General features: G+C 35.8%; 1 protein-coding gene and 1 long non-coding RNA gene across 13 annotated transcripts in view; one reads left to right on the top strand and one right to left on the bottom strand.

Moving 5' to 3' along the window:
- Positions 1-13,260, bottom strand: part of LOC6573630 (tropomyosin-2) — a 30,980-nt gene extending 17,720 nt beyond the window's left edge. For 4 of the 11 annotated variants that reach the window (XM_044007483.1, XM_015167042.3, XM_015167034.3 and 1 more), the window contains exons 1-3: positions 13,153-13,260; positions 7,688-7,842; positions 7,336-7,461 (exon numbers count right to left, since the gene is read on the bottom strand). In XM_044007483.1, the coding sequence (XP_043863418.1) occupies positions 7,336-7,461; positions 7,688-7,801 (240 nt within the window). In that variant the 5' untranslated portion in view covers positions 7,802-7,842; positions 13,153-13,260. Of the gene's footprint in view, positions 1-27; positions 789-7,335; positions 7,462-7,687; positions 7,843-13,152 lie in introns of those variants that run through there. The other 7 variants (XM_015167045.3, XM_015167037.2, XM_015167046.3 and 4 more) reach the window with 6 other exon arrangements.
- LOC122756843 lies at positions 7,460-7,842 on the top strand. Of its 2 annotated transcripts, none has more exons than XR_006356686.1 (2): positions 7,460-7,536; positions 7,613-7,842. It is a non-coding gene; the product is annotated as an uncharacterized LOC122756843 (long non-coding RNA). The 2 variants fall into 2 exon arrangements; XR_006356685.1 differs by having other exon boundaries at positions 7,603-7,842.
- Positions 13,261-15,887: the final 2,627 nt, after the last annotated feature.

Below are 15,887 nucleotides of genomic sequence, written 5' to 3'. Positions count from 1 at the left end.
TGAATTGTAATGTTGCCGATTGCTTACTTCTTCACGTCGAACAACTTCAAGTTGTAGTCTCTTGTGAAATTCCTCGCATTCATCTTTATACTTTTCCATTTCTTCTTTGGTCTGACGCATTTTCTTCTTGAGTACATCCAAAAGTGTACCTTGTGGAATGCTGGTCGTCATTTTTGTGCTTGTTTTTTGGACTTGTGGGTGTTTGTGGTAAGTGTTTACAATTGGACTTTGCGTTGGCAGGCAGTGGCAGATGGGGATTGCTTTTTTGACCGGCGATTGGCAGTTAACACTGAAGCACACTTGTATTGGCTTTTGCCTCTTATTTTTTGTATTTATTCTAAATACAAATTTCTTTCGATATGGCAGCACCAGAATATATTTAATTTATAAACTGTGAAACACCAACACACGCACGTAATAGAACGAACGGCCGAACGAAGCGACGACACAGACAAGAGTATGCGCTAACCACCGGTTTTTTTTCTTCTTTCTCTTCTACTGCTTTTCTCTTCTTTTACTGGTTTGCTTCGTTGCTGCTGCTGCTCTGCTGCCTGTCGTATTTCTTTTTTTTTATTTTGTGTGAAGGGCCGATTAGATTCGAGCACACTTGATGCACACTTATAGTTGAAAAATAATTTTATATATTAAAACAATATTAATATAAATATTTAATTGCAGAAAGCTGCACAGAAACTACACACACACACGTAGAAACGAAGACGATAAAACGACGCGATTCTGCGACTGGCATTTGTGAGTACGTAACTGGAAATGAACCGCTGAAACACTTTGCATGCTCATGTCTACAAAGCGGCGGTGGTGGTTTATACGTTGTGCGAAAGAGACAACTGCTGTATGTGTGTGTGCGACTTTCCAGTCTGACAGTGCCTCGCCTATGTGTCGTGTCGTGTCGCTCATATCTACATGTGTGTGAGTGCGAGTGCGCTAACCAGTGTGTATATGCGGCTTTCCCGCTGGAAAACCTGTTAAAGCCGCTAAAAATTCAGTCTACATGTTTGTTGTTGTTTGCATTAATTAGTGAAGAAATATTTGAGATTTTTTCCTTATTTCTCCAATACAATTAATATTATGCAAAATTGCGAGCGAAAATGACGACTGGCAAATTGCCCATACGCCAGTGAAAATGAGTAAGCAACCTGTCATCAAAAATAGTACATGTGCGTGTGTGAGTGTGCCTCAATCCTCCCCACTCGCCACTCACCACCTACCCTAGCCAACAAACAAGATAATTGTATAATACGGCATATAATGCCGGTGCTCTATCAGGCTTATCAACACGCAAGCAGGAGCAGCACAAATGACTAATCATTGGTCGCTGCGACACCGAGCGTTGTTCGTATCAGGTTGTAGTTGTTGCTGTTGCTGAGCGTTCGCATGTGGTCCTAGTCCGAGACAGTTGACGATTGTACAAAGCTCGATATCGATACCGATAGACAGAGGGCGCGCGCGAGCAACAAGTGGAAATGCGATTTGTATTTGGCAAATGACATAATTGTTGATAATACAAACGATGATTGCCAATGGTCAATTTCAATTAAAATAAGCATGCCTGCCCATTTTTGGCAACTGTGCGGCATTGAAAAGAAATTAAAAGTAAACGTCAGTGCCACATAAATGAACACACACTACCTTAGTGGGGTGCACATACATAGAGGTACATACACATACACACACGTAGAACGAAGGTCATTGGCGTTTTGCAGCGGTTATGAGAACACGTAGAAAACTGAGAATACGTTTAATTTAATATAAATAATAATTGTCGAGCCATGTTTGAAAAGAAATACATTTTTGGCCACAAAACGTATTCGTTTAATTTTATCATTTATTTTTTTTTTTTTAGCTGCTGTAAAGCAACTGATGCTTTTTATGGAGTTCCACAACTAGATGAATTCTATGTGTGTGTATGTGTGCGGGTGCGGGTACACGAGTGTGCATAAGCACAGATAATTGTAGCACTTGTAACATTTGGTCTGTTTTGTTATCTGCTACCTTTTTGGGAGAGTCACCGCGAGTGCGAGTGACGCCCACACAACGAGTGTGAGTGCAACAGGTGCTCGTCAAGTTTACCGTTAACCGGCCAAACAATGTACCAAATGCTGGGAGCGCGCGATTGCGTAACTAATTAAACAATTGCTTGCAATTAAGTAAATAGGAATGTTTTTGCTTTAGCTAGATAAACAGTTGAAATACTTTTGTGCTGAGCAATAAGAAAACAAATGTGCGTATATGTTTATATACATATAGAAATAAAAACCTTCACGACAGTTGTTAAGCGATTAACCCACAGAACGTGCATACGTATGTATGTATGTACATATGCGTAAATGGGGTCAAGATTTCATACAACTTGCGGACAATTGCAATGACAAACGATTTGACGGGCCAGCGAAGGGTTAAAGCAGAAACGGAATTCGGCGAACGTCGAAGAAAGCAAAACGAAGACGGCGACGTAATCGCTTTGCAATGCACACAAATTCACGCATACAAATATACATGTGTGTATGTGTGTGTGTGTGCGAAAAAGAGAACAAAAAGAACAAATTTGGAGCATTCATAGATAGAATAATAGACAGAATTCACTCTGAACCTAACCAAACTTTCTGCATAGTTTTGTCTTTTACGCTTTCTGGCAGAGGCGACAACAAAGGCGGCTTGAAGAAAGAGATAAAAATATGATTAGTGCAAATAAATGGAGTAAATTCGGTGTTTTAAAGATTAGGCTAGCCCACAGCTAATTACCCGCTTCAGCTGCGTGTTCATAATGTTGTGCAGCTCATTCCGAATGATGTTGAACTTCATCATGGTGTCGGAGCTGAAGATGGAGCGTCCGAACGCCAGGCCCGGGTAGTCAGCGCAACGTCCTTTGTTGCGTCGCGCCTCCCGTTCGGCCACAATCTCTGCCGCTTCGCTGGTGCAACGCAGCTTTGCCCATTCCTGGGCTTGTGAGTCCTCATCCTCAGGATTTAGTACAATGCCCTCATCAATGGCGCCCGCACTGAGATCTGTTGCAATGCTGTCGCTGCTAACGTCCATTATGCCGCCGCTGCCACCTTGACGTTTGCTTCTCTCACGCTTGCCTCCAGTGCTTGAAGAGGATTTCTTTTTGCGGTCCGATTTCTCTTTGTCGCCTTTGTCACGCTTCTTCTTCTTTTTGCTACTGGCAGCAGGTAGCGCGTCTGGTTCACCTGCAGTTGCTGCTGCTGGCGTCACTGCTGGCATTGTCTCGTCCAGCATGCTGCTCTCATCAGTTGGTGTGGGACTGTTGCTGCCCAGAGAATTTGTTACAGATTCACTAAGAGGAAGGCTGAGCGAGCTGCGACTAGCAACTGGCTGCTCCTCTGTTGGGGGCTGCGTCTGCGGCGTCGATTCGCCACGCAAATTGGAGAGCACGCCCTTGGAGTCGCCGCGATAGAGGGCGGCCAGGATTTCCTGCACATTAGGCACGTTAGGACGCCGTGTGCCAGCGAAGCGTGGATGATGCTGGTGGCCGCGTCTCTTGAGCGAAGACGGCACAAGAGACGAGGCATTGGAATTGGAATTGATGGTGCTGTGGCTGCCCGCACCACTGGTGCTGGACAGCGCATCGTCGTCGACGCTATTGCTCTGTGACATTTCTGAATCGGAATTACTCCAACTCCAGTCGTCCGATAGCTCCGATTGCGATCGCTGCAACTGCTGATAATTATTGTAGAGTTGGGCTAGATAAAGCTCCGCCTTTTCATCGTAGTAGAGCAGTTTATCGAGCACATTCAGCTGCTCCTCGATGGAGCCCCAACGGGATGAAAGCTCCGATTTGCAGCCGTCGGAGCCGTTCTTGCCACGCTTGCTATTTGATTGCTTTTTTTGCTTGTGTTTCTGTTGTTCACTTTTGTGGCTTTGGGACTGTTTATTTGCATTAATTATGCGTCTGTTGCGCTGCTGTTGCTGCTGCTGTTTTGTTGTTTTTGCCTGCTGTCCTGCAGCAGCTGCGCTGCTACCTGCTTTATATGGAATTGTTGATATTACTATATATCGATATCGGTATTTTCGGTACACATATCGTGCAAATCAGCTGATTTGCAATTACCAATATCGATAGCTGAGAAAAAGTGTGACCAGCCAAGTGCACAAGACAAAGTTTCTTCACAAAAGAAAAAACTACAACTACGTTTGCCTTGTGCACTTGTTTTCATTTTGCATAGAATGCATAGCATAATAGTCCGGAAACCCCGAAAAATGCGTTGCATTCTATACAAAATGATTGTCTTTTAATGTACATATTTGTTTATTATTACGCTTTTGTTGTTTTGGCGGTTGCTTATCGTTGCCGCCACTCGTCAATAGATGGCGATGTGCCCGCTTTATTTGGTGCGCAAGCGTTTGACGACGTGCCGCGTTGCCAACGTATCTTTTAATAAGCGGCGTTTGCGTTGCCGGCTTAAGATACGTTAAAACTTTTGTTGTTCATTTGTTAGGGTTCAAATTGGTTTGTTTAATTTGTATATCTGTTGCATTTTTTGCTGTCTTTGTTAATGTTGTTTTAGGCTTTTGCTGTTTTTGTTTGGTTTTAGCCACCGACGCCGATGCCGTTGCCGCTGCCGCCTTCGCTGTCGATGTCGATTGATTTTTGCTGTAACTCACTTTTTGCCACTCATATGCATTATTAACTTTTGCAGTTCCTATTGTTAATGTTTTCTCGTACATATTAATTATAAACTGCCGCTTTTTATTTTGTTGTTGTGTGATTTGGTGCGTGTTGTTTTTCTCTTTGGTTGTTGTTGTTGTTCAAACAGCTGTGTTCATAGTACCGTTAGCTTTGAGTCTTTTATCTATTTTTACTGATGATTTAATACGGTTTCTCTATCTCTCTCTTTCTCTTTTCGCTTTTCTCAATTTTCAGTCGCGCGTTAAAAACTGAGCAAGGGAAAATTTGCGTATTTGGCCAACTTCCGCAACACGTTTTTTGTTTTTGCGATCTTAGTTGCCGTTGCTTTTATTGTAATTGAATTTATGTAATTGAAAATCACTAAAAGTTTACTTAAATGAAATTAAATAAAAATAGTGATTCACTTGTTACCAAATTACTAAGAAGACGTTAAGATTATTTATTGAATTAATTGACTAATTATTATTGAATTTATTGTAATTATTAATGCGGCGTGCGGACGGCTCGGTTCGGCTGCTAGTTGTTCGGCCCCTCCGGCAGTTGCTGCTTGCTGCTTGCTTTGGCGTTGTACTTGAAAGTGTTGTGCGATCATTTTTGTGGCCATGCGCTCGCTCATCGCGGCGTACGCGCGCTCTGTCTCTTTGCCGCGCGCGCTCTCTCTCTCTCTCATTCACATACTCACTGTCTTTCCATTGCTGCTGCTGATGGTGTTGTTGTTGTGGTGGTGGTGGTGGTGGTGGCAGCGCCCCCTGCCAAGCGGTAGTGGCAGCGACAGTCAGTGCGGCACATGTGCGAGTGAGTCAGCATTATGCACAGCTATTCCCGCCTGCATATGTATTAGTGTTGCAGTGCGTGCGCTATGCGGGTGTAAAGGAGCGCAAGGCACTAGCACTGTCAGCCCCCGCCGCCCACTTGCATACTCTCTGAGAGTGAGAGAGCGGGAGTGTGATTGCTCGCTCTGTACTCATTTCCATTTTCATTTTCTGTTAATTTCATTTGTGTGTTCTGTTTGATTTAATTGCTGTTTATTCGCTTCTCTATTTCTTTTATCATATTTGCGCATATTACTCAGCCGTCTCGGTCGTCTGTATCTCATCATTATTTATTTAAGGGAAGGGTGTGCGGCAAGCAACAATGACATCAAAATATATTGATAATGATAATGGGCCAAAGTATTTTGTCAAAACTTTTGAATTATGTTGTCTGATAAGCATTTTTTTTTATTGTTTTCTTCGTTACCTGTGAACACTAAACATATTTTTACTTATTTTGAAACGCTGCCAATTGGCAACGAAAACGGCGAATGTCCTTGAAATACTTTCGTATCCAAATCGAAAAAACCAAATCAAATCAAATGAAAAACTTTATACATTTTCCAATTGGAAACGCAACCGAACAGTCCAAGAAAAATGTGCTAAATACTGCGCGGCAGCTATTTCAAATTTCTCATTGTAGAGAAAAAGAATAGAAAAAACAAATTTGCTTGAGCAAATATTTTGGCAAAGCTAAAGCAAACACAGTAAAAGAAAAACATCGCATTTTGTCTTTGCTTTTGCGTTATTTGATACACACACACACTCTCTCACAAACACGCTTAAACGCACATGCTGCACAGTCGCTGCGTCTCTTTCGCACCCAGCCAAAGCTATTTAAACATATTTAAAAATAGCGCGCTACAAAGGCGTTGCCAACAGCAAATCAGTTTCGATGTTTTTCACTTGGAATTTCTTCTTTCATTTATTTCTGTTTAAAAAACTTTAAAGTTTTTATGGAATATAAGGGAAGCATACAGAACGCATTTCCCCAAACATTTGACGAGGAAACATTTATGAAAATCAACACGTAAAACACCCGTGAAATTCTTAATGCCAAACAGATGGCACAAATTTCCAATGCCCAAACCCCATTTTCGCTGTCACCAAATTGTTTATGTATGTATATATATTTATAGGTTATATATATCTATAGTCATAAAAGTCTTATTCTAGTATTGATTTCAAGTGTATTTCTTGCATTCGTCTGACTAATTCACAATGGAAACAATGCTTATTCAGAATATACGTATCATAAATCTCTAGTAATACTTAGACAGTCTCAAAAAATATTCTAAAATTCTGCAGATGACCTACTTTCGGATATGATTAGATAATATATGTGGAAATTGAAAGAGTTGGTTTTCAAAAGAAACTTGTCTGCATCTAAATTTGAATTTTAATCTAATTATGTTTAAAGAGCTTTTAAGTTAATTAGATTTTTTTTTCTTAATAAACATTTTTAATTTTTCTATGGCATTTGAATTACTATAAATATTTTAAATAGAAGACATTTGTATACAGGGTAGGTTTTACTCGATTTTTAATTAATTTAATTTTTCAAATATGCAAAATAATAGATTTTTAAAACAGAACTATGAAATTATATTTAAAATATAAAAACCAATAATACTGTAAACAAAATTCTATGTCTGATAATTAATATTACATCAGTATTGATCATAATATAATAATATATGTAACTATATATAAAACCAGTTAAAAACTCATGCAAAGCCTAACCTATTCAAATTTTTTCATTCAAAAATTGTTTATAATTGTCTTTTAGCTCTAACTTAGGACTAAACTAATTTGGAATTTAATATATATAAATTGTTCTAACTGTGGACTTACATTCTGCAGAGCCTTGTTCTTCTCTTCCAGTTTGCCAGTGACCAGGGTCAAAGCCTCTTGGGTCTGATCCAATTCGTTTTCAACGGTCTGGATCTTCTTTTGCAGTTGGCGAGCCTCCTCCTCGGCCTGTGATCGATAACAAAGAAGGGAGAGAGAGAGAGAGAGATATCGATTATTATTGGACAGGGTAACAGGCAACAGGTAATTAAATATGCAGGTGTTAACAATTTAACAGCCATTAATTATGGTTGTTTTCTTCATTGTTAGCAATAAATAGTTTTGTTTATGTTTCTTCTTCTGCTTCTTGGCTGGACTGGGGCATGCAACATGCGTTGCACGGTCGAGTGCTTACCTTCTCGGCGCGGGTGTTGGCATCGCGTGCCTCCTGCTCGCAAACGAGAGCGCGCTCCAATGCGCTATCCTTGTCGACTTTCATCGCTTGCATCTTCTTCTTGATGGCATCCATGGTGGCTGGCTTTTATTTGTCTCTACTGCGCTCGAAAGAAACTGAAATGGAAAATTGAAATGAACATCAAAACGTAAATCCCAATTGAAATGGAAATTAATATCAAAACAATAAAGTAATTAAATTTTATGCGATAACCGGCGCCACATAAGATTTGAGAAAGTGAATTTACAACTCTTTATGATTATCTGATTTAAGAAACCATATACATACATACTGATATAGATGTATGGAGTTATTGTCTGATAGATTTACATTAGAGTTTCTAAAGAAGTATACAATGTGTTTATGACTTTTACAACATTTTCCACGTTACAACAACAAGTTAACAATAATTTTTATAGTTTTTAGGATAGGTTTTTAGTATATGTTTATTGTCGTTTAATTTTCTACATTTATTAAATAATAATAATAATAATAATAATAATAATAATAATAATAGAAGATATAACTATTGACTAAAATTTGAATCGCTTTTTAATCGATAATATTAAAAGAGAAATAGTTATAGACTTTTTCAAAACAAACTCGATCACTCATAGGTCAGCAGTAACCTACAAATCAATCTATAGTCTGTAGTTGTTATAGGTTCTGAGATCTTTGCGTTCATACTTATTGAGTCAGTTCGTCGTTCTGATCAAGCATATATATAACTTATGGATCTGTCACGCCTCCTTGTGCTTTCCATATTTATTTTAACAAAACCATTAAACACAGATTTCTTATTAGCAATGGGTTCTGGGTATAAATCACCCAAAGTCTGTGTTGGGCTACCTATTAATACGACCATAATTGTACAAATCTCGCTTATTTTTTGCACATCTCTAGTTTATTTTATCATAAAGCAAAATAAATACAAATAAGCTGAAAGAAATTGACACAATTTTTGGTAGCTCTCTACTTAGCTATGCTTCCAGCTTCGCGAAGAGTCGCTTGTGACCAGCATAGCTAATTGGGGGAGGAGGTGCTTCATCCCGAGCAGAGTTCCCATTCTCTTGCGCTTTGTTCGAAATCTTATTTTGGGGACAGACAAATCGTTGAAGAACGTGCTGGCTATAGCTCTAAATGATTTAAATGATGAGAAATTGAAAGACGCCAGCGAAATATTAAAATACAATTTGTGAACTGAAACAATGGGATGCGAACCTGACTACGAATCGATTAATGGAACAACCAAAGCAGCTTAAAGCTGCTTGCCCAGATGAGTTAGGCTCAAAAGAGATTATCAATGTAAAGAGTGAAGGAAAGACATGTTTAGCTGTAATAAAATAAGACTCTAATGGGTGTGTCATGACTTCTCTAAGGTCACAAATTTCGAAAAAAAAAGTAAAAATTACATTGAGTTTTTCGTTGTCTAAAAGATTAAATATTCAAGATTTTAATTGAAAAAAAAAAAAAAAAATAATAAATATTAATAATAATAATAACAATAATAACAAGTAAGAAAGCTCTAGTCGAGACTACTCGACTACGAGATCCCCTGAACCCTTGGAGTAATAGCTATTTCCAATAATTTTTCGCGTCTTTCAGCTTACACAAGAAACACGCACACACACACACACACACACGCACGCACGCACGCACACACAGGCATACATACACACACATACATACAAACATACACACACACACACGTACACAAACAATTACATACATATACACACACACAAGCATAAACACGCATGGGCGGCAGTGAGCGCTTACTATGAGAACTTAATTACTTAATAACTTTTTTGTGGACGTACGATCTTCATGAAACTTTCAGATTATGATTATGACATGGATATGCATGTAATTGCCAAAGCACAAGTCTCTAGTATTTGAAATACGCTTTTTACAAAAGTGAGGGTGAGGGGGTGAATTTAAGGGTGGGGGGTAAATTTTAACAAAAACCGAAATTGTATAAATTGCATATAGGCATACATTAAAAATTTGGAGACTCTAGCAATAAAGGTGTAGAGGATATAATTTTATAACTTGTTTTCGATAAGGTTTTTTATCGATAAAAAAAGATCGGGATGAGTTATCGATTTTTAATGATAAACTTGATATGCGCGCTGTAATTACGGACATTTTAAAAAAAATTTGAAGTCTCTAGCTGTTATATCTTCTGAAATCGACGCGTTCATACATACGGACAGACGGACAGACGGACAGACGGACAGACAGACGGACAGGGCCAAATCAACTCAGCTCGTCGCCCTGATCAAGAATATATATACTTTGTGGGGTCTGCCACGCCTCCTTCTGCCTGTTACATACATTTCAACAAAACCATTATACCCTGATTTCCCATTGAAAATGGGTTCAGGGTATAATAATGTATATGTAAAAAAAAATGAATATGTAAGATTTTGATACAGAACATGAATTTGCGATATGCAAGTGCTCAAACGGAATTGGAGCTTCGAGCTCGTTCGATAATAAATAAGTTAATGTGCCTGATCTAGCATATAGTTAATTGAGTTCGCTGAGCTTATCAAGCCATTTAATTATTATATGGTTATTGTTTATTTTAACATATATTGTAAAGAAAATTTGAACTAAACAAAGATATATACATATATTTGATTCTATTGAAAACTTTTTTGAGCTGCTAATTCAAGAACTTAAAAAGGCCGCATACATTGATTTATGTTTAATTGAAATAGGTCATAATATATACAATACAAAGTAACTGAGACTTAACTTGATGACTTCGTGAAGTAAATTTACAAATATTAAAAAATAGAAATACTTAAAATTCTCCCAATTCTCAGAATAGGGTATCTTCTAGTCGGGCGCATTGCATTGGTTTCCTCTTTTAATTTCCCAATGCACTGGCTCTTGTATTATTATGAAGTTCTCAAATTTGATAAATAAGATGAGTAACTGATTGTGTTTTCTTTGCACTTTTCGAACTCTCATCGATTCACTTGAACTCTGCGATTTCCAGGCGGGGAACGTGTCGAATAAATGTCGCGTTGATAAGGTGAGGAATAAAATGCCTAACAGCCTGACTCACATACTCGAGTAACAGAGAGAAAGAGGAAGAAAGAGAGAGAGAGAGATAGACAGAGAAAAAGAAAGAAAGAGGTGGGAAGGGGGGAGAGAGAGATTGTGGATTCAGCTGTGAGGAGCTCTGGGTTAGCCCTGCGCATTATACTTGACCAACATTTTAATTTGTCATGGCTGGAATGCCAAACTAATTGAGTCAGTGCCCAGCTTTGGGTGCTTGTATTACTTATAATACTGCGTACATCAGAGTTTATTTTTAACACTTTTGTTTACATTGCAGCTCCTGAAAGAGATTCAACTGGCTAAGCGAAGGCAGGTTTCAGGCTTTTAGGCAAGCAAACAAAAACAACAACAACAACTGAAAATGCAATCGAAGCAGAAATTTATATGCATATAGATATATGTATATATATGCATACATATACCCCATATATATCCCATTGAGACGGACAGACGGTATGGGGTCTTACAAGTAGTTATATATGTCGCAAATCGAACGAGGTGACACAATGAATTATGTTTGTTTGTTCAGCAGAAAATCACTTTGGAATTTTATAACTTCGGAGGCACGAATAATGGCAATGACATACATCTACAAACGAGCCTATATAGCTATATAGCCTATATACGAAAAACTCCTCATTTGTTTGCTATCTAAAAAAAATGCAATGCTGTTAATACCCAAGATTCAGTTGATAAACCAAAAAGGGATGCCATGGTTTTGTATGAATTTTTGATACAGTTGAATATACATACATACATATATACAAATATAGTATTTATATGGAAGTACTTTATAGATCTTACTGTTTATATATTTAAAAATAAGTTGTAATTCTTTTTGCATTATTTCCTTTGGTCACAATATTAACAATGAATGTAGACTTTTTTAGAATTGAATTTCTATAGTTCCAATAGTACTATAGTACTATAGTAATAGTTCCAAATAGTACAAAATCTTGAGGTTTTAAGCACATTAACATTTTTAGATATAGAACAAATCTATACATATTGATACACACCTTAACTGGCAGCTACTCGGCTATATTCTAACTAGCGCACAATTTTATAAATATTCTAAATTTTCAAAAGCTTCACAATTTCCAAATAATCCAAAGAAAAACAGGTATACATACAATTTGCATGCTCAGCTATTTTTAAAGTACAAATATATACATATATATATTGATACATATGTATATATATATTTTATTATATATATATATATATATGTATATATATATATATATATATATATATATATATATATATATATATATATATATAATGTATCTATCAAAAACACATGCAAATGTATATATAAAAGTGTATTTGAAAAAGCCTGGCAGCGTTAAAAGCTTATAAAAGCTCCATAGATCACACTCAATCTCAATCTCTCTCTCTCTCTCTCATCATAGTCTCTCGTACTTTTGGTGTCTCTAAAAATAGCCTGGCATCTGTTGAATATTTCCTAATAGCTATGCGAATGGATATTACTTAATATAAACTGAGAGAAAAGCTTTTCAGGAACACACGAAAGCATTTCGCCTACGCCAGTCTTTAGATAGATTCGAACGTCGGCCACTCTGGTTCTGTATCAAATTACAGTGTACCCTGTTGGATAAAGAGCTTGTGATTTTGCAATATTTTGAAATATAAAAAAATATAATTGGGGTCTTTGAGGTCTTATAAACCATGAGAACTATTTCCAAAAATAACAATTCTTTTTAGCCAAAACAAAATATCTAGAAGTTATGCTACATTTTATTGTCTTCTTTTGTCCTGCCTCAACATATTTTTGTAAATTTATCTAATCTAAGCACGTTTCTATTAGCCTATTGACTATATTTGCATATATATATATGCACATATCATATGTGTATGTATATGTATTTTAATCTCATGCAATGCGTTTAATTGAAATTCTAGAGCTCAAGTTGTGGTTAAGACAAAGACATTGGCTTTTCTTAATTTTTTTGTCATCATAATTTTTTGCATTAGTTCAAACTGTTTGCCAAAGTTGCTTAACCTCAATTTTTTTTTATATGTATATATATTTATCTTAAATATTTGAAATACTTGGCAAAGTATTTGCGGTTATTCACAGCACTTTGATTAGTTGAACTATTTGTTATTTGTATTTTAGATTTGATTATGTAATTTTTCGGCAATGTCCTTTTTTAATTTTTTTAAGAAAACTCTCGGCACTTGTTTGTTTTTCAATTAAATTTTTGCTTTAAACTTAAATATTAGCTGCAGCACAATTAATATTTGTTAATTTAATGTTGAACTGTTTGAAAAGATTTAACTAGTTTGATTCTTTGTAGGTTTTCTTGTTTATTCCTTTTACTTACAAAACTTTTATTCGGAGTTATCCGCGACTTGAACGGATTGTGATGTTCAACTGAAAATATTTATTCAATATACTGACGTTCGATGCCCGCCGTTTTTCGATTTCAAGCTGTTTGCGCCTGTGTGCGTGTGCAGAGTCTGTGTGTGTGCGAGAGAGAGTGAGCAGAAATACATTTTGGGCAAAGCAGCGAAGCAACGAGGCAGGCAGCACTGCTGCACCGCCTCACTCGCACGCTCGTTTGCTCTCTCAGCAGCTGGCATGCGTTTTGCATGCTCAACACAAATCGTTGAGCGCTCAAATTTTTATTTTGTAACTGCATTCACGATGGCCACAGACGACGGGTGCTCAATTTACGAGCGCGTTATTTTTCTGCACAGGCACGAGAAATCAAAGAACACAAAAAAAGAACAAGTCGATGCAGCAACAACAACGAAATTGTGGCGCTCATTTAAATAACTCTCTCTCTCTCTTTCTCTTTCACCTGTTCCTTTGTAGGCGCAAAGAATTTTAAAATTTCCCAGTATATTTTAAGCTTAATGTGCCTGTATTCTTCTCTGTGTGTGTATATGAAGATTTTGTTTTATTTTATTTGGCTGATTTTTTTTTTTTTTTGAGCTATTTTTAAATTTCAGTTATTGATATGCCAAAAAACAAAATTTTGCTTCACAATCTCTTATATACATACATATTTTTTTTGCTGTATTGTGCGTATTTTTTATAGATTTTTCAAAATGTTTTTATGATTTTGAATTTATTTCCCACTGCATGGAAAATCATATATATGTATGTAAGAGAATATATATATATATATATATATATATATATATATATATATATATATATATATATATATATATATATATATATATATATACATATATATATATATATATATATATATATATGTGCATACTTGTATATATATTATTTTTAAGCCAAGAATTAAAGCCATTGCAGCAAGACTGTTCTGAGTCACAATCTAGTGCAGAACGTGATAAATACCAATTTATGATTTAAAGCCTAACCTATCTATATTTAAAGATGAAATATTTTACTTTTGAGCACGCACAATTCATTAAATATATTGTTGCTAAATGATAATATAGATTATGTCACAAAAGCTATCTACTTTTATTAATAATTTCTCTTTGAGATTAATATATGTATTTACATATTCAGCTCCGGAAACTAAACTTTTATAATTCAGATAGCCGTTATATATTTCAGACTTTTACTTATCTATTACTTTAAAAAATTTTATTTTTTTTTTTAAATATCTTTATGTAGCTCCTATAAGGAATACTAATACTTAAATCCTTAATATAATATATGTATATAATAAGTAGTAATCGAAAATTATAGTAGATCTTTTTTTAAATAACATATTTTTATTATTATTTTTTTTTTTTATTTAAATTAAATTGCCTACAATTTTTTTCACATTTCATATTAAGTAAGTTAGTTAAGTAATTCTTTATTTCTTTATTAAAGATTTAACTTGTAGACATAAACATTTAGCGGTTCCTATATATTCAAATAATGAGATGTTCTACAAAATTATATATGCTAAAGTACAAAATTCTAAAAAGACACAAAGTAGTTGCTTTTTAATTTAAAATGTATGTGTTTATGAGCATTTTCAACAAGAATACAAAAGTCCGAAAGAATTTCTTAAGTAAAGAACTCATTTGTATTAATTTATTATTAAATATTAATCTTATTTAAAATTAATCGTATATAACAGATTTCCATATTTAATTTCAACAGATAAATTTTCATATATTTTGTTCATATTAAATATATATACATATATTATGTATTTAAATATATATAATTATTGATTTAAATAGCAGCATATGCTGTTCTTAAGTTTTGGAGAAATTCTGTTCAGCAATGAGGGCACAGAAAAAATGTCTATTTAAATCCGAGCAACACCCACATGATGACGTAACTGTTTTCATTCAATATTTTTGGCAGTGGCCAAGAAGACCAGCAAACGGAAAACAAATACATATACAAATATTTATTATTTATGTATATATATTGTGCATAAAACATATACATACATATGTCTTTCAATTGAGGATAACATTGTAATGGCCAAAATACTAAAACAACTTGCTAAATATGATAAACAAAATCATGGCCAAATGGATAACATATATAATGCGTATAAATACAACGGATTTTTCATAATTCCAAAGTGTTCTAAAAAATATATATATGTATTTATTTATTTCTATATACACATATTTTTATGTGTGCACAAGTTTGAATTCGAGCTATAGCTCAAACAAGTGCAAAATCTTGTTAGCAAAATTGCGACCATATTTGGTGAAAATTGAACAAAAATTATGGAAACTTTAAGCTTCGGCCTAGACGACTTGCGACATACAACTGCAACAACAAGCTGCAAGCGGAAAATGAAAAAATATTCGCAGATCGCCAACTGGCGTACATCGATTGATGACTCAATTGTCACCGTGTCGACGTCGACGTCGATGTCTAAGCTCCTTGTGAACTGGTTCGGCTTTGGTACTAAAAGGAAATCTTTACATCGAGCCACTTGCCTTGCCTTGCCTGGTCGGTCGGCTGCATAACGGCCAAGGTGAACCACAGGCAGCGCTGTTCGTTCCATATCAAATGTCGTGGCGTGCATGTGAGAAACTTTTTGGCGCTCTTATAGCGACGTCAGTGTCAATTAGTTGCTGAATACGTATGTGCAGAAACAATCGT

The sequence above is a fragment of the Drosophila mojavensis genome, unplaced genomic scaffold (assembly GCF_018153725.1).
Source record: "Drosophila mojavensis isolate 15081-1352.22 unplaced genomic scaffold, ASM1815372v1 contig_16, whole genome shotgun sequence".
Lineage (NCBI taxonomy): Eukaryota > Metazoa > Arthropoda > Insecta > Diptera > Drosophilidae > Drosophila > Drosophila mojavensis.
The sequence above is the reverse complement of the archived record's forward strand: the minus strand, read 5'-3'. Positions and strand labels throughout refer to the sequence as shown.